Source organism: Scyliorhinus torazame, chromosome 2, assembly GCF_047496885.1.
Source record: "Scyliorhinus torazame isolate Kashiwa2021f chromosome 2, sScyTor2.1, whole genome shotgun sequence".
In the NCBI taxonomy this organism is placed as follows: Eukaryota; Metazoa; Chordata; class Chondrichthyes; order Carcharhiniformes; family Scyliorhinidae; genus Scyliorhinus; species Scyliorhinus torazame.
Window position 1 is genome coordinate 345,140,047 of NC_092708.1, and position 19,781 is coordinate 345,159,827.

Genomic DNA, 19,781 nt, shown 5'->3' on the forward strand with positions numbered 1-19,781 from the left:
CAATAAAATGAGGCCCGTTATCAGAACTTAACTGAGCTGGTATACCGTATCGGAGAATGATTTCCCGCATCAGAACTTTAACCACAGTAGCAGCTTTATTATTGGTAGTCGGATACGCCTCAACACATCTGCTGAACACATCCACAATGACCAAAACACATTTATAACATTGACACCTTTCCAACTCAATGTAATCCATTTGCAGCATCTCAAAGGGACCACTGGGCAACGGGGTTTGCCTCATACCACAAGGGATACCTTTGCCGGTGTTATATTGCTGACAGATCAAACACCGATTACTGATACTCTGGGCCAACCACTGCATTTTAGGGTGCCACCAAGTGTCCAGCAACAAATCACTAGTCCCCCGAGCCCCACAATGAGTTGCAAACTGTACACATTCGATGACCCATAAAGCCAGTACATCAGACATACAAGTCTGATGTGCTGGCGTGGTCCATAAAGAGGAAACAGAATCATATGTACAACCTAACCGTTTCCACATTTGTTTATCACTCTCAGGAACGTCCTCCTGTAACCTTATGACGTCTTGGATGGTTGGCATTGGCTTGTCAGAGGCAGACCTATTTATAGCAGATCGTTTAGTCTGACTTAACATTTTAGGCACCATCACTTGCTGAATTTGCACGGCTGCCCGCGCTGCACAATCTGCTTGTTCATTACCAACGTCAACTGGGGTCGGAAATCTGCGCGGGCATAAGGAGGGCCTGCAGTAGGTCATTAACTAAACCCCGGTGGGATATTTCCGTGCCGGCCAAGATAAGGAATCCCCTATTCTTCCAGAGCTGTGGGTTGGCTAGAGTGTTAATCGTTTCAGGGACCTCAAAATATTTTATGGCAGTGCCGCCTGGCGTGACTTGAAGTGCGTACTCTGTTGGATCTGAATGATCCACTGCCCTCCTTACCATAGGCCCCAGATCCTTGGCATGGTGCTGGTCGTGGACCTGACGTGTAATATGAGGGCCCACAGAAGCGGACTGTGGCCATAAATGTGGTGGTATTGTACCAAAATCGGCTGTACCTTCTTTTCCCGGGACTGTGGCTGTAACCTTGACTGGCCATTCGGTCCCAATTAACGGCCGGTATTTGTCCTCCAACTCCCTGTTTTGTCCGGTTCTGTCATAGGCCAGGGTAACGTGGTGCAGTGAATGTTCAATGTCTAACGCCCACCACTGGGGAGTGATAGAAATATAGCGCTGTTGTCTCATCCTCCATGATTGAACCGTTACCCCTTTGTCTCCGCACTCTAGCTGTAGCTGGAAGATACACAGTAAATCTCGGGCCAACAAGTTACAGTCCAATCCTGTAGTCACCACAAACTGATGATCCGCAGACTTATTCTCGTAAGTGACTGTCACAGGTTCAGAAATAGGATACTCAAACACCTGTCCTTGGAACCCCGACAAATGCTGGGTGTGGTCGGATAGTGGTAGTCGAAGTTCTGATTGCACCGAAGACATGGCTGCTCCAGTGTCGATTACAAATGGGCAGTGTTGATCTCCTATCTGCAGAGAAATAATAGGTTCCCTGTCCGATTGGAGAGTCCTTATGACTAAATTAGCTAGTCAATCCTGTGTTGGGAAAGGGTTTGCCTGGGAGAAGTCAGTGTATCTCGTCTGTCCTCCCCTTGGTGGGTACCCCCTCCTTTGGGTCAGGTAGTCTCCTTCTGCTGCCCGTCTTTTAAAGGGGCATTCCTGTTGCCAGTGATCTGCACGGCCGCAATTAAAACATGTATTGTTCCCTCCATATCTGCCCCGTCCTCTTTTCCCAGTAGACCAATGGCCCCTCAGAGGGGGCGGCAGTTGTGAAGCTGTTGGTGCATACGGTGGGCCATAAAGAGGAGCTGAGGGTCCATTTGGGTGGGTTTGATATCCTACCCCATGTTGATCCACCCACCCAAGGTCACAATATTGGGGTTCCAGCTGGTAAGCCACCGTATCTGCCGCTGGTTGGGGTCTCAGATCATCCTTTTTCATTACACACAGTCTTAATCTTTGTAACTGAGCCTCCTTCCTGGCCCACACCTTCTTTCCAATAAAATCTGACTGCCCTAGCCATCTGAGAAGGGTCGCCCTCTGTCCAATTCATGTTATTACATTTCATGGCAGTAGCCACGGAAGGTGGTAGGCAATGCATTAACATAGCACAATATTGAGGGAATTCTGGCCATTTTGGTATGGCAAGTCGCCTGACTGCCCACGGTAGATTTCATGAAAATGTTCCAGAAATTCCTCTGGCCCGTCAGTCTTTTTAGGTTTGAGGTCTAAGATAGCAGAAATGTTTATGGGCTTTTGAAATGTGACATTCAATGCATTCAGGATTTGTGCCCGTCTACCATCGCCTAAAGCATGGGCTTGCTGAAGTGCGGCGTGGCTAGCATAATTCAAGTGATTAAGATAATTGCGGTACTCTGCTGGGGTTAAAACCTGCTGGACTAGGGCCCAGAGGTCCCTTGAATCAGCTTGATAAACTGAGATGGTAGTTCTCAGATAATCCACGAAAGCAGCAGGAGATTTCTTCCTGTCTGGGATTGCAGCCAGAATAGCCATCATCTCACTGGGTCTCCATGGGAAATAAATGTCTATCATGGGCTGGGCGGCCACCTTTACAGCATCGGGGTTTGGTATTTTCCTAATCGGCAACTGTCTCAGAGTCTCACTAGGGGACGCTCTAGCGGATTCCTCTGGCTCTTCAAAGACTTTGACGTCCTTCCCTTCCACTAGGGGGAGCTCCAGCTCCTCAGAACCATTCCCATCCTCTTTCTTTGTTCTCATACTTTTCTGTCCGACCATTTCTGGATAAGATCAGGCCCCTCTCTCATTGTCCGAGATAGGGTCCTAGAGCTAACTGGGCTTGTTGAACGGAGCTCCCCTTCTCTAACAGACGGTGAAGATGCTGAAATAGGACTCAAGCTATCAACCGAAGGGGCTGGAGAGGCTGGCATGATTTGAATCTGGGGAGCAGTGGCTGGATATAAATTATGATACCCTGGTGGTTCCGGAAGTGCAGACAATGCTACTGGTGCAGTCGGGACTCTACCCGACATGGTCCAATTCTCTAGGTCCTCATCTCCTTCTAACAATGCAAGGCCAGCCATTGAACTACGTAGCTCTTTTTTTTAAAAACTGGAGTCCACCCTCTCTCGTGCAGTTTTTGAATGCACACTCCTTTTTCAAGATCTCCAGAGTTTTCTGGTTCCCCCTTTCACTAATTGGAATCCCCATTTTAAGGGCATTTTCTTGCCAACTTAATAACATGATCTTATCCCTCTCATGTTGACAATATTGTCTCCATAATCTAATTAACTCTTTAACTTTCATACTTTGGCTCTCTTTTTTTATTTATTTGCCTATTTATAACCAATGGCAATTTTTGCTACTTGGCAAAATTATTTGAAAGGTTTTAACAGTGTTCTTTTAAAACTCCAAATTGAATTACTGCAACCTTAGCTCTGATCTCAACTCAGAACTGAATTTACGATTTGCTTAACACAAACTTTTACAACTTAATTAATTCTTTATCTTAACAATTTTTCTTTTAACAAGTTTTTCTTACATTCACAAAAATGTTCGCTGCTATCAATGAGGGAGCAGTTAGCTGCGGTGATTTATACCGGAGCAAAGTCAACTGTCATCTCCAGATTTACACTTTTTAAAATGGTGTCAGTGAGTTTCTTTAAGTTTCTATTAATTCACAAATAAAATGAAATAAACATTTCAATTGATTCAAACTTAAGATTCTGGCAATTTCAATCAATTGCTTGCTAAAATAATTAACTTTTATCAAAGTGGTGGAGAAATCCAGGTTTCCTTTAATTAATTCAAAACGTAAGTTTGCTGGAGTTTGACTGACTCGAAAGAAAGGTATCCGATTACACCACAGGCTGCTGCTGTTATCTCAAGGCCCTGTCTGTAGTCTTTAACTTTGGGTGCTGTTAACCCTTTGAGAGACTTCTGCTTTAACTAACATGCAGCATCCAGTTCTATGGATGTTCTTTTGTTTTGAAATTTATCCAAACATTTCCCCATAATCTCCAACTAGTCCTCAAGACTGCGTTTCTTGCCACTACAGTCCAAGGATACAATTTTAGCTTAATCAACTATAGATTTAAAAACACTCATGGAACTGAACCCTCCTTTCTGAGGTCCCATCAGTTCATCAAAAACACTCACACATGGAATTAAACCATCAAGTCGATGTCCCATCAATCCCAAAACTACACAAATATGGAATTAAACCATCAATTCGATGTCCCATCAATTCCAAAATTAACCCAAAACCAAACTATCAATTTATGATATCCTATCGGTTAAATTTTCTAATCCCCAGACTGACCTTTGATTTCGTCGAGACGATCTTTCCTTACCAACCGCGAGTGACCAGACCAATCAGACCATGAGAAGAGGGGAAAACCAGTGTGTGTCATTTTCCAGCTACACACATTCTGGGCCCGTTTCCACTTTCCGTGTGCAAAATTAGTCTAATTCTGATTTTGCAGTTGGTCGGTAACCGTCTGGTGGAGAAATCACGGGTTTCCGGTACCAAATGACATGTTGAATTCTTTACCCGTCAGTCTGGCCTCAATAAAACTCGAGATGGATTTGTAGGCACAGTATTATTTATTTTTAACCAACTTGCAAGTCTGACTCGCTTCTCAGGGATACAGAACCAGTCTCCTGGGCCCCTTGGAAATGAATGAGGTCTGAGACAAAGGGATCTCAGCAAATACATTCAAATGGCATCAAGTTTCACATACAGATTCCCATAGGTCATCCTATACCCCTCCTGACCTGGCCATACATCCTAATTGGCTCACTTCTCATTCCTTAACCTTGGGCCTCTTATTACCCAGCATCCTTTTCCTCTCATCTACCAGACACCCCTCCCCCTTCCTTGCCATGCTTGCTGAATTCCTTTGTGCTTTGTCTTTTGTGAACTCACTAGAATTAAACTGGCCTACATCTACATTACTGTAACTAATATTTAACTAACTATTTTATATCACATTCGTCAGTGTCCTCTGGTTCTAGTTTTTCCTACAAGTGGAAACATCCTCTCCACATCCACTCTCTCCAGGCCTTGCAGTATCTTGTAAGTTTCAAAGATCAGCTCAATACTTTGCATGGGTCTTCTTCAAGGAAGATGATGCTGCCAGTCATTTAATACCCTCAGTGATGCCCTCTGCTTTGAGGCATGAATTACTTTTTGGTCCCTAAACTATGCCTCCTCCTCCTACTTACTCGTTTACAAGATGTATATAGAAGATTTTTGGATTCCCCTTGATATTAATTACCAGTTTCTTCTCAAAATTCTTTGCCCCTCAGATTTCAGTTTTCACTTCTTTTTGTAGTTTCTATAGTCAGTCTAGTTCTGTTCTATTATCAGCCTGACATACACTCGCTTCACATTTATCTTTTTTATCCAGTGAATGGCACCCAGGATGGTGAGCAGTGTTGACTTTCATCCCTTGAGTGAAGGAGATGTAATTACCTGGCACTTGTGTGGTGTGAATGTTACTTTACATCTGAAATATAGATCCTGAAATGATGTAAACCATGAAATAAGGATTTCCTGAGATTCTATCCCATTTTGGTATAAGAGCTGAATGAGTGGGAAATAAACTACATCAGCTAGATGAGGTTCAACATGAAATGTTTGCACTCAAACATACAAATTAGCAGGAGTAAGCCATTTGGTCCCTTGATCCTGCTTTGTCACAACTCCACTTTCCTCTCTATCCACTAGATCCTTTGATTCCATTGTCAATCAAGAATTAGCCTTAGAAATATTCAAAAAACCTAACTGCAATGCTCTCTGGGAACTAAATTCCACAGACCAATGACCCTCAAAATAATTTTCTCTCCATCTCATGGACCCCTTATTTTTAAACTGTCCCAGTTATAGTCGTTCCCATCCTCTCAGCATCCATTTGGTCAAGTCCCCTCAGGATTTTCTGTTTCACTAAGATCACCTCATTATTCTTAACTCCAATGGATACAGGCCCACTTTGTTCAACCTTTCTTCATAAGATAACCCCCTTCAGTCACGTGAACCTTCTCTGAATTGCTTCTCAAGTAAGGAGACAAAGTCTGTACCCTTGCTGCAGTCTCACCAATGTCCTGTACAGTTGTAACAAGACTTCCCTACTTTTATTACCAGGGGAATAGAAAATAAACATTCTATTTGCCTTCCTAATCACTTGCAGTACCTGCAGACTAACCTTGCGTTTCATGTAAGAGGACGCCCAAATCCCACTGTTTTACAAGTTTTACTATCTTTCTCCATTTAAATAATATACTGCTTTCTGCCAAAGTGGACAAGTTCACATGCTCCATCTGCTACTTCTTTGCCCATTCACTTAACCTATCCAAATCTCTTTGTAGACTCTATCTCTTCACAATTTACATTTTACCTATCTCGGTGTCAACAGCAAGTTTAGAAGTTCTACATCGCTCCCTTTATGCAAGTCATTGATACAGATTGTAAATAGTCGAGGTCCCAGCACTGAAACCTTTGGCACTTCACAGTTGAGAGAACACAAATGTTCAGAGTAAACCAGTTTTCTTTTGCTTCACATTTATTCAGAACAATCTAATATTCCCATACATACAAGCTTATTAACTTAATGTTTAAAAGAAAAGTGGATTTAACAAAAGATTAACTGCCTGCAAAAATGCAGGTACCAATAAAAATCAAAAGTCATGCTTCTCTGCCCCTCGAGCATTCCCAACTGCTAGAACAAAGAATAACTAAATCACACTATTATCATTGAAACTGTAATTGTACTGGCAGAATTCATGATCCAGATGTGTTACTGCTCCCAGCTCGTTGCTTAATACTAAGAAGCAGATGCTTTGGAAGACAGTCCCAAATATTGGCCAACATTTCTTTATAGTGAATCACTGCTTCTAGGCAAAGTCTAAGGGATAAAAAGAAAATTGAAACTAAGCACACTTTTATGGTATAGCAAATTATTTAAGATAGTTTGTCTCTCTTTAAACTCATGTTCAAAGCATATACAATTCAACAACTTAATTAGCACACATGCTACTTTGAAAAAGTGAGATATCAAATTCATCTTTATAACTGCTTCAACTAATTTATTAAATGTTATTATTTGGTATAAAAGCCTGAAACTGTTTTCTATAATGCTAAAGAGACACATGGTATGCTGTTTGGGGTAGGGTGGGGTTTTCTAGTTGGCCTATCTTCATTCACACAAACTGGGCAGCAGCACTCCCCATTAGTGTTCTCTGAACCTCAGTACTACAGCAAGACATGGAACAGCGAGTTTTACAAATGCTGAGCAGATATTTGTTCATATCCACATCGTTAGTGATAGAACATGTAAACCAGCTTGAGGCAATTCCTGAAAGCATTCAAACTACCCTTATGATGCAGTTCTCAATCAGGAGATTGCTTTCTTGGGAACAAAGTGGTCCACAAAGATCAGTGATCTGACCCAGAATGGTGCTGCCACCTGGTGGCTCTCTGGGAACTACAGCAATAATATATCTCCGCAACTTCAGCCTCTGGCTTATTCATTTCAAGAGTCCCGAGTGTTTCCTGCTCTGAGCTGTACTGGGAGAGAATTTCAAAAAGAATCTTATTAAGGGGCAATTTAGCGTGGCCAATCCACCTAACTCTGCACATCTTTTGGGTGGTGGAGTGAGACCCACGTAGACACGGTGAGAATACCAAGCTCCACTTGGACAGTGAGCACTGGGAGAGAAATAATCTGCAGATAATTCCCTCCCGACTCAATGGGCCGAATGGCCTCCTTCTGCACTTTAAATTCTATGATTCTATGTTAGGGCCTTTATATTTGGGTCTGGCAAGCAAGGATAACAGATTAAAGTATAGGTCTGGACTGTCTAGTTACATACTTTTGCGATGTCACATGGATACTTTCTGCCTCTACTACAAATTGCTCACAATAGGACATTGGGATTAACGGTCACAGGATGATGAAAATATAGTTCACACTATTTTATCTCCCAAATATAAAGAATGCATAATGAATTTTAAAATAGTGAGTTATGTAGAGGAACAGACGTTAGAGTGCATGGCCAGATTACTGAAAAGGGAAGGTTAATCATAAAATCAAAAATGTACAGCATGGCTATTTGACCCATCGTGTCAGTACCAGCCACAAAAACCATCCCAATGTCACTTTCTAGCTCCTGGTCGGATACTCAGTCACCTCTGTTCCACAGAAAATAATGCCAACCTATCCAAAATGTTCTCAAGATAAAATTCTCCATTCCTGGCAACATCTTGGGAAACCTCCTTTATGCCTTCTCTACTGCAATCATATCCTTGTGATGCAATGACCAGAATTTATTCATTACTCTGTGGCTTAACTAGTATTTTATACAGTGCCAGCATAGCTTCCTGCTCTTGTATTTTATGCCTCAGTTGTGAAGGTAAATTTGTGTGGGATTTGCACATTCTCCCCTTCTTTGCGCGGGTTTCACCTCCACAACCCAAAAGATGTGCAGGGTAGGTGAATTGCGTACTCCAACTTTATTTTTTTTAAAGCTATCAAGGTAAATATCACGTATGCCTTCTTAACTACCTCATCTACCCATCTTGTTCCCTTCAGGGATCTGTAGACATAAACTACAAATTCATTCTGTTGGGAGAGAAAAGAGCTAATGGGTCATCTGGACTTCAAACGTTAGCTCTTTTCAGTCCTTACAGATGCTGCTGGACCTGCTAAGATTTTCCAGCATTTTCTCTTTGGTTTCAGATTCCAGCATCCGCAGTAATTTGCTTTTATCCAAATTCATTCTGTTCCTCTACACTTCTCAGAATCCTACCATTCATTGTGTATTTCCTTACCATGTTATATCTATCCAAATGCATTACCTCAAACTTCTCGGGATTGATCTTTTTGTTCATTCATGGGATGTAGGCATAGATGACAAGGCCAGCATTTATTGCCCATTCTGAACTGTCCTTGGGAAGAGCCACCTTCTTGAATCACTGCAGTCTGTGTGCTGTTGGGGAGGCAACTTCAGGATTTAACCCAGCCAGTGAAGGAATGGTGATATAGTTCCTAGTCAGGATTGTGTTTGACTTTGAGGGGAGTTTGCAAATAGTGTTCACACATGCCTGCTGCTATTGTCCTAGCTGGTAGAGATCATGGGTTTGAAAGGTGCTGCCAAACAAGCCTTCGCAAGTTGCTGCAGTGCATTTTGCAGATGGTACACACTGCACCAACAGTTGAAGGAGTAAAGATTTCAGGTGATGGATGGAGTACCAATCAAGCAATCAAGGTAATGTGACAGATTCTGTCCTGGATAGTGTTAAGATACTCAAGTGTTGCTACAGCTGCACTTATCAAAGCAAGTGAGGGTGGTATTTGCTTATATGCCTAACAAGTATGTGTGTGGGGGGAGGGGGGTATTTGCTCACACACCTGACAAGTGGGGGGGGGCATTTGTTCACACGCCTGACATGTCCTGACAGGGGGGGGCTCACACTCCTGACCTGTCTTTGGACTCTGGAATGGTTCTTACAGATTGGAAGGTAGCTAATATAACAATTCAAAAAGAGAAATAGGAAACAGAGAACTACTAGTAGGGAAGTTGCCTGTTATCAAGTATTTCATAGCGCAACATTTGGAAAGCAGGGGTATAATCAGACAAAGTCAGCATGGATTTATGAAGGATATTCTTGCTATGGAGGTAGTGCAACAAGGGTATACCAGGCTGATTCCTGGGATGACAGGACTGTCAGATGAGGAGAGACTAAGTCGGTTAGGATTATATTCATTGGAGTTCAGAAGAGTGAGAGGGGATCTCATAGAAACTTATAACAGGATTAGATAGGGTAGATTCAGAAAGAATGTTCTCAATGGTGTGGGAGTCCAGAACTAGTGGTCATAGTTTGAGAATAAGGGGTATACATTTTAGGACTGAAATGAGGAGAAATTTCTTCACCCAGAAAGTGTTGCATCTGTGAAATTCACTACCGCAGAAAGTAGTAGAGGCCAAAACATTGTGTAATTTCAAGGAGGAATTAGATATAGTCCTTGGGGCTCAAGGTATATGGGGATATGGGGGGAAAGAGGCGGGATCAGGATATTGAACTTGATGATCAGACCTGATCATAATGAATAGCGGAGCAGGCTTAAAGAGCCAAATGGCCTCCTCCGTCTATTTTCTATGTATGTTTCTAGGTTTGTGCCTTGTAGATGTTGGACAGGCTTTAGGGAGTCAGGTGGTGAGTTAATTGCCACAGATTTCCCAGCCTCTAACCTGATCTTGTAACCACAGCATTTGCGTGGTTAGGATTCCAGCCAATTTTAACCCCTGGGTGTTGATGTGAGGGGTAGTAGCGGATTCAGCAATGGTAATGTCATTGAACATCAAGGTGAGATGGATAGATTCTCTCGTTAAGGACGGCACGGTGGCGCATTGGTTAGCACGGCTGCCTCATGGTGCCGAGAACCCAGGTTCAATCCCGGCCCCGGGTCACTGTCCGTGTGGAGTTTGCGCATTCTCCTCGTGTCTGCATGGGTCTCATCCCCACAACACAAAAAGATGTGCAACGTAGGTGGATTGGCCACGCTAAATTGCCCCTTAATTGGAAAAAAATAATTGGGTACTCGAAATTGTTTTTAAAAGATTCTTTCTTATTGGAGATGAGTTTCCTCTGGGTGCTCCGGTTTCCTCCCTCAGTCCAAAGACATGCAGATTAGGTGATTTGGCCATCCTAAATTGTCCTTAGTGTCCAAAAAAGGTTCGGAGGGGTTATTGGGTTACGGGGATAGGGTGGAAGTGAGAGCTTAAGTGGGTCGGTGCAGACTCAATGGCCGAATGGCCTCCTTCTGCACTGTATGTTCTATGATCCTTGCCCGCCACTTCTGTGATATATTGGCACTTATCAGTCAAAGAATGAATGCTGGTAGGATCTTGTTTCATGGGAGCACGAGAGGTTTCATTATCTGAGGAGCTATGAATGGGATTGAACACTGCAATCATCAGCGAACATACCCATTATCTCACCATAGAAAATCGATCATTGATGACACAGCTGAAGATGATAAGGCCTATGAACGTTAGGATCCTAGGTGCTTTTACTTTTCTGATAAGCCTTCCTGTGGGACATTGTTAAAAAGCTTGCTAAAATCCATGTAAATTACATTAATTTGCGACTCGCAGCAACCCTCTTCCTTACTTCCTCAAAAAATATAACCAGTTTTGTCAGTCATAATCCTCCCAGGGTTCCTCGCCAGACCGGACAGTTCCAACGAGGCTGGCTTCACCAGAAACCAGCCTCTGATTGGACATTCCGGTACCAGCACTAAACTTAAATTGCATTGATCAGGATCAGTGCAGACAGGGAGCAAAGGGAGAGCAGGGCATGCGAGGGGATGAGTGCGTGTGAGAGAGGGAGAGTATGAGGGGATGAGTGCGTGTGAGAGAGGGAGAGTATGAGGGGATGAGTGCGTGTGAGAGAGGGAGAGTATGAGGGGATGAGTGCGTGAGAGAGAGGCAGGCTGAGTGTGTGTGAGAGAGGGAGGATGAGTGTGTGAGAGAGAGGGAGGATGTGTGTGTGAGAGAGAGGGAGGATGAGTGTGTGAGAGAGGGGGAGGATGAGTGTGTGAGAGAGGGAGGATGAGTGTGTGTGTGCGTGTGTGTGTGAGAGAGGGGATGAGTGTGTGTGAGAGGGAGGATAAGTATGTGTGCGTGTGAGAGAGAGGGGAGAGGATGTGTGAGAGAGGATGACGTGTTAACGTTCGAGACATGTGCGAGGGATGTGTGTGAGGGTGAGAGAGAAAGGATGATGTATGAAAGAACGGGGATGTGGATGTGTGAGACAGGATGGCGCGTTAACAAGAGGGATGAGTGTGGGTATGAGAGAGGATGCGTGTGTGGGAGAGAGAGAGAGAGAGGAGACGAGAGAGAAAGGATGTGTGGGGGGGCGGGGGGGGAAGAGAGAGAGAGAGAGAGAGAGGAGACGATGAGAGAGGGAGGATGATGTGTTAACATGTGTGAGACGTGAGGGGGATGAGTGTGGGTGTGAGAGAGAGGATGCGTGTGGGAGAGAGAGACAGATGATGACGTGTTAACATATGAGAGAGACGGGAGAGGGATGAGTGTGTGGGTGTGAGAGAGAGAATAAGTGTGTGTGAGAGAGGGGATGAGTGTGTGTGAGAGAGGATGAGTCTGTGTGAGAGAGGGGGGATATGTGTGAGAGAGAGGAAGGGTGCGTGTGTGGGAGAGAGGATGGCGTGCTAACATGTGTGAGGGGAGTGTGTGAGTGTGAGAGAGAATAAGTGTGTGAGAGAGAGTGAGATGAGTTTGTGTGTGAGAGAGAGGGTATGAGTTTTTGTGTGAGAGAGAGAGAGAGAGAAAGGGGATGAGCTGGTGTGCGAGATAGAAAGGGGTCAAATTTGTCTGGTTGAGAGGGGATGAATGTGTGTGTGAGAGAGGGGAGGAGTGTGTGAGAGAGAGTGGATGAGTTTGTGTGAGAAGAGAGAGAGAGAGGGGGGCTGAGTTTGTGTGTGAGAGAGGGATGTTCGTGAGAGGGAAAGGATGAGTGTGAGAGAGGGAAAGGATGAGTGTGAGAGAGGGAAAGGATGAGTGTGAGAGAGGGAAAGGATGAGTGTGAGAGAGGGAAAGGATGAGTGTGAGAGAGGGAAAGGATGAGTATGAGAGAGGGAAAAGATGAGTGTGAGAGAGGGAAAGGATGAGTGTGAGAGAGGGAAAGGATGAGATTGTGTCTGTCTGAGAGAGGATGTGAGTAAGTGTGTGTAGTGTGAGAGAGGGTGTGTGTATAGTTTGTGAGAGAGGGATGAGTGTGAGAGAGAGTCCAGCATTCCATCAGCACTTTTCCCATTTGAACTAAAGGAGCCACAACACACCTCCGATTTAAAATGACAGAAAGGTTAAGGGCCAGTACGTATTAATGTTATTTTAATTATAGTAAATGTACACAGATAAGAAATAGAAAAGACTTCCATAGATTTGTTTGTCTGCACCTATTGAGCGAAAATAATTATTTTTTGTGAGTTGGCATTTTCAACACAATATGTTTCTCAGGGGTTCCTCCTGGAAAGTTTGGGAAAACCTGGTCTAAATAAACTTGATCTGGACAAGAATCTCAATCACCTCAGTCTCTTGCGTCCAAACCTTGCCAATCGAGGCTTACTTTTGGTTAAGACAGCATACGTTCCTTTATTAGCTAAAACTGTAAAAAAAAAGTAGTTTGCCCATTCCTAGATTCTAATCACTGCTCCTTAAATATGCAGATTTAGATTTTCATTATCTTTCTTTTTTTTTAAAAAGGGTAGAGGCGCAGATAAATTATATCACCTATGGTTTAATTAGCTCAAGTTCCTCATTTTCCATCCTAAGATCTAGCTAAGATCAGTTTATTTTGCTTCCTTTCAGTCAAGTATGTTGATCTGGACAAATGTTTACATAGTGCTAGCAATAAAAACTCCCAAATGAAAAATGGCGCAGGTCAGCTAAGGAACAAAGCTCCCTGTAATTGCCCTTATTGCTTCAGCTTCAAACTGGGGATGCACCAGTTACTGCATAGCAGCCAAGCAACCGGTACCTTCTTCAAGTTAGGTTGCTAATTATTCCTGAATTACACACAGTTTGATACTTCGGATTCATGTCCACCAGTATAGAATTCAGATTGTCAAACCTATTTAACACAGGCTCTTTACAGCCTGGACGGGATTTGAACTAGTCAAATAAAAAGAGTATTCTAATTCACTGTGAATGTGTACAACTGGCAGATGTTTATCTCGGCAAAATCATGTCCTTACCTGACGAGGGACTTCGGCTGTACGGAGAAAATAAGGATGTCATTACTGTGAGCCTGCAGAAAAAAAAAACAGCAATTTACATGTATAAAACAAAGAGTTTTGATTAATGTTTTAAAACTAAATTGATTGGCTGAGGAGGCATTGTTTATATTACTAACCAATCCTAATATTATTTATGCTTAGGAAACTTCCAAATAAATCTAAAGATTTACTATCTATAAAATACAATGCCCATTTAATTCATTAATTTTAAAAAAGAAACCAAATAATTGCTGAAAACAATTATAGTTTTTTTTTAAAAAATGCACAGCATTCTTTTTCATTTTCTGGATTATTTTCAACTTAACATTCTGAAATGTTATGGTAAATTAATATCAGCTCCTCCATTGCCATTCAGCTGGTCCTGCTTAAACATATTCTGCAGATAAAATGGTTCGGGGACCGGGAGGTTGCCTGGTTATGGATGAAGTTGGGATCAGGTAAGGGGTCGAGTCTGGAGGCATTGAACAAAGAACAGGTGTGGCCTAACCAACGTTCTATATAACTGTAACATAATTTGCGAGCTTTTATACTCGATACCCCGTCCTATGAAGGCAAGCATGCCATATGTTTTCTTTACCACCATTGCCACCTGTGCTGCCACTTTTAAGGATCTGTGGACCTGCACGCCCAGATCTTTGTGTCTGTGCTCCTGATGGTTCTGCCATTTATTTTATAGCTCTCACCTGAATTGGATCTACCAAAATGCATCACCTCGCATTTGCCCGGGTCAAATTCCATCTGCCATTTCTCCACTGAATTTTGCAGCCTATCTAGTTCCTGCTGCATTCTCTGACAATCTTCATCACTATCCGCAACTCCCGCAATCTTAGTATCATCCGCAAACTTGCTAATCAGACCAGCTAAGTTTTCTTCCAAGTCATTTATAAATATTAAAAACAGCAGAGGTCCCAGTACTGATCCCTGCGGAATACCACTAGTTACAGACCTCCATTCGGAAAAATACCCTTCCATTGCTAACCTCTTGTCTTCTATGGCCAAGCCAGTCCTGATTCCATCTAGCTAGTTCACCCCTGACCCAGTGTGATTTAACTTTTGCATCAGCCTGCCATGAGGGACCTTGCCAAATGCTTTACTAAAGTCCAAGTAGACAACATCCACAGCCCTTCCCTCATCAATCATTTTGGTCACCTCCTCAAAAAACTCAAATCAATTAGTGAGACATGACCTCCCTCGTACAAAACCATGCTGTCTGTCGCTAATAAGACCATTCACTTCCAAATATGCATAGATCCTATCTCCGAGAATCTTTTCCAACAATTTCACTATCACTGACATCATGCTCACTGGCCTATAATTATCCGGGTTATCCTTGCTACCCTTCTTAATTAATGGTACAAAATTGGCTATCCACCAAACCTCTGGGATCCCACCTGTGGCCAACGAGTAAACAAAGATTTCTGTTAAAGGCCCAGCGATTTCATCTCGTCTCCCTCAGTAATCTGAGATAGATGCTATCTGGCCCTGGGGATTTGTCCATCTTAATGCTTTTTAACACACCTAACACTTCCTCCCTCGTAATAACGACCTGTTGTAAAGTGTTTACATATCCCTCTGAGACACCACTAATCAACGTGTCCCTCTCCTTTGTGAATACCGATGCAAAATACTCATTAAGGATCTCACCTACTTCCTTTGGTTCTATGCATAATTTCCCTCCTTTGTCCTAGAGTGGACCAACTTTCTCTAGCTACCCTCTTGTTCCTAATATACGTATAAAAAGCTTTGGGATTCTCCTTAATCCCGTCTGCCAAAGACATTTTGTGACCCCTTTTTGCCCTTCTAACTCCCTACTTGAGCTCTTTTCTACTTTCTTAATATGGTTCAAGTGCTTTATCTGAATTTAGTTGCCTAGACCTCATGTATGCATCTTTTTTCTTTTTGACTAGACTCTCGATTTCCCTGGTCATCCATGGTTCCTGAATCCTGTCTTTCCCTTTCATTGGCACATGCCTGTCCTATACTCCCATCAACTGCTCCTTGAAAGACTTCCAAATGTGTATTTTCCCTCAAATAGCCTCTTCCAAACAAGAGCCTCCAAATCCTGCCTAATCTGGTTGTAGTTAGCCTTCCCCCAATTTAGCACCTTAACCCTAGGACACTCGTCCTTTCCCGTGAGTATCCGAAAGTTTACGGAATTGTGGTCACTGTTCGTCACATTTTCCCCCACTGCCACTTTGGTGACCTGGCTGGGACCGTTCCCTAGTACTAGGTCCAGTATTGCCTCCTCTCTAGTCGGACTATCCACATATTGTTCCAAAAAACTTTCCTGGTTAACAAATTCCTCACCCCCAGCCCTAAAGGATTTCCAGTCAATATGAGGAAAATTAAAATCTCCCACTACAACAACCCTATTATTTCTACATCTAACCAGAATCTGCTTACATATCTGTTCTGTGGGCTGTTGGTGACGGTTTCTCTACCCTATTCGACGAATCCGGTGGTCATTTCCACGTTAACGATATGGCGGCAGCTCTGCCAGCTTTTCAAAATGGGGAGGGGTGGGGGTTGTCAAGGTGGTCCCCTATTTGAGGGAATTATTTGTTCCAACCGGGGAAACTGGATGCCACGTTTGGGGGGTGAAAAGGTAAGGGGCTGGAGAGGGCAAAAAGTACTTATTTTTGGAGGGGCGGTTTGCTGACTGGGAGGCACTGAAGGAGAAAGCAGGGGAGGCAGTGGTTATAATTGTTGGGTGTTCTGTTTTTCCATATATGTTTTCTGTGGTTTTTGATACATGTTTGATTGATTGATTGTTGTTTACATATAAAATGTTAAAAGTCTAATAAAAAGAATTCCCACAAAAATGGTCATATATAACTAACCAACTAACAGAGTTGACTGAACTGAACTCTTATCCAGTGTGCAATAATCGCTGGACTAATCCAGAGGCCCAGAGTCATGCTCTGGAGATCTGGGTTCAAATCCCGTCATGGCAGATGGTGAAATTTGAATTCAATAAAGATCTGGAAATAAAAGGCTAATGGTGAACACAAAATCATTGTCGATTGTCGTTTAAAGAAAACCATCTGGTTCATCTATGTCCTTTAGGGGAAGGAAATCCGCCGTCCTTATCTGGTCTGGCCTATGTGTGACTCCAGACCAACAGCAATGTGGTTGACTTTTAAATGCCCCCTCAAGGGCAATTAGGGATGGAAAATAAATACTGGCACAGCCTGCAATGCCCATGTCCCGTAAATGAATTTATAAAAATAAAAAATAAATGCGACTGGGTCTGGCGAGCTCTCTCAACATTCCCAGCTTGCTGGAAAGGATTCTCTCCTGTGCAGGGTCGGAGGGGGGCAGTACGTCCAGGATATATTATCGGATGATGAGGGAAGAGCAGGTTTCAATGGCGAGGTGAAGGCCAGTTGGGAGGACGAGCTGGATCCCATTTAGGAGGAGGTGCAGGTTTCTCCGCAGGGTGAATGCCATGTCATCCTACGCAAGGTGTTAAATTTGATACAACTCAAATTTGCGTTCATGACACATCTCACCAAGGCCAGGATGAGTCGTTTTTTGAGGGGGTTGAAGGCAAGTGTGAGCAATGCTTGAGAGGTCCTGCGAACCATATGCACATGTTCTGGTCCTGCCCCAAGTAGATGGGTTTCTGGGGCCTTTTTTAACAACACCATATCAGCAATGTTACATGTGGATCTGGAGCCCTGCCCATTAGTTGTGATATTTGAGTATCGGACCAGCCCAATTTGAGGACGGGTGCGATGGTGGATGCTCGGGCTTTTGCCTTGTTGGCTCAGCGATGGATTCTAATGAGTTTTTAAAATAAATTTAATGTACCCAATTCTTTTTTTTTCAATTAAGGGGTAATTTAGAGTAGCTACGCCACTTACCCTGCACATCTTTGGGTTGTGGGGGTGAGACCCACACAGACACTGTGAGAATGTGCAAACTCCCCACAGAGTGACCCAGGGCCGGGATTGAACCAGGGTCCTCGACACTGAGGCAGCAGTGCTAACCACTGCGCCACCATGCCGTCCTAGGATGCTGGTGAGTTGGAGGCAGGCGCCGCAGCGTAACTGGTGATTTGTTGGAGTTTTTGCACCTTGAGAAGGTTATGTAATCATAATAGTAATCTTTAGTAGTGTCACATTAACACTGCAATGAAGTTACCATTCACAGTGAGGGAGCGATTGACGGGTTCTACCATGGATAGCATCCATCTATATCACGTTTCAAGGATTTCGTCACTGGGGGGGCTATAATTGTTGGGTTTCTTTTTTAATTTATCTGTTTGCTGTGGTTTTTGATACATGTCTTATTGTTTGATTGTTGTTTATGAATAAAATGTTAAAAGTCTAATAAAAAAATTCCAAAATAAAAAAGTCAAATATAATCTAACCAGCTGACAAGAGCTGGCACAACTGAATTGAACACTGTATATTTGAATATCAGCCAGCACTACCACAATATTTTTAAATTTAATCAATAATTTGTATAGAAATAAAAGCAAACATGATGTTACATGCAAAAGAACAATGGTGAAGAAAATGGCTGCTGTAATGTACTGGTAGATGACGTTTCATAGTGCACATTTCAGGATGCAGTCGTCATTCTGAAAATATCATTCACAACGTTCTAGATTTCTTTAGGATACTTCAAATTTGAGGTTAAAGTAGTATCAAGTTTGGTTTTTAAGTAAAGGTTTAAATTTCTGCCCTCCAAATACCTACCCCTCAATGTAGAGTTGCAGCAGTGCTTCACTGGTGCTGAAGAGTCTTATGTATTATAACCTTTACTAAATTTCCATCTCAGCATACCATTAAGTTCTAAGGAAGAGTATTAACAGTAAAATCACGGTATTGTTTATAGTAATGTGAAAAAACACCTACTGCTTGTTGACGAGCCAAGAGATTATTAGCACATCCACCAAAAACGATCACTTCCGCCTCATCACTTGTACAAGCAGAATGCCAAAGCCTGAAGATAAATAATGGCATTAGTATGTTATATTGCCTGCTTATGTTGTTTGAAAGGATGTGCCTATAAATTAATTTTTCTTTTGCTTCGATTGGAAGGAGTAATCCCCACTACATGGTCACCGTATCTTTTCCCAGAGTTGTACAAGGTCTTTTTAAACCATCCAAGAGTAGCAGCAGCATCCTTGTGTGAAAATGTGAGCAAAATGACAAAATATTCACCTCAATAACTTGAAGTAGCACCAGTTGGGGAGAGAATTAAAGGTAGTTTCAAAAAAGATATATAGTGTCTGTCCATCAACAACAATCAGGTATACTCAGTTTCTTCCTACTATTGCTAGGTTCTGCATGAAACCTGTACCTCCTCTGATTAGAGCATGACCATTGTTGATGCCCAGTTTATCCATCTAAGAATGTATGGTAGCAAGTTGGCGAGTGTTCTGACCAATTTTCCTCTTTCATCGGAAAGCCACTAATATGCTTGACCCGATTCAGATACAGGCCGGTGTCCTTTCAACTCAATGATATCAATGCCTCATGACAATAGACTACCTTGAAATTTTTTGATGCGGAGGTTGAATGCATTTGAATATTCTTCAACCTGCCAAAGGGGAATCTGGAAACCAAAATGCTCCTCGGAGGACATAGCACAAAAACTCTCATCTACAACACGGCCAGATCAACACATCAAGGTTTGGTGAAATTAGCCAAGTTACTTCAGGAATTGACAAAATGTATTGAGGGAAACCCATTGTAATCGTGCTGAAATATCAGCAAGTGCAAGTAGAACGGATCAAATTTTTGGGTCGTCCTTGCTCCTTCAGAAAAACACATCATGTTCAGAGTTCCGACAAAGCCATCTCACAATGGAGATTCTCAAAAATATTCTTTTTTATATAAAGAGACTGACTGACCAGCTATGTATTTCCAGCAATTGTTTAATTCAGATTTCCAGGGTTTTTTCCCCCCTTAAG

The 19,781-nt window shown here is 42.8% G+C and overlaps 1 protein-coding gene across 1 annotated transcript in view; it reads right to left on the reverse strand.

Moving 5' to 3' along the window:
• Nucleotides 1-6,580: 6,580 nt before the first annotated feature.
• klhdc2 (kelch domain containing 2) overlaps nt 6,581-19,781 on the reverse strand; it is a 34,263-nt gene continuing 21,062 nt past the window's right edge. The window contains exons 12-14 of the mRNA XM_072490869.1: nt 18,721-18,808; nt 13,814-13,866; nt 6,581-6,940 (exon numbers count right to left, since the gene is read on the reverse strand). Of these exons, the coding sequence (XP_072346970.1) occupies nt 6,817-6,940; nt 13,814-13,866; nt 18,721-18,808 (265 nt within the window). The 3' untranslated portion in view covers nt 6,581-6,816. The remainder of the gene's footprint in view (nt 6,941-13,813; nt 13,867-18,720; nt 18,809-19,781) is intronic.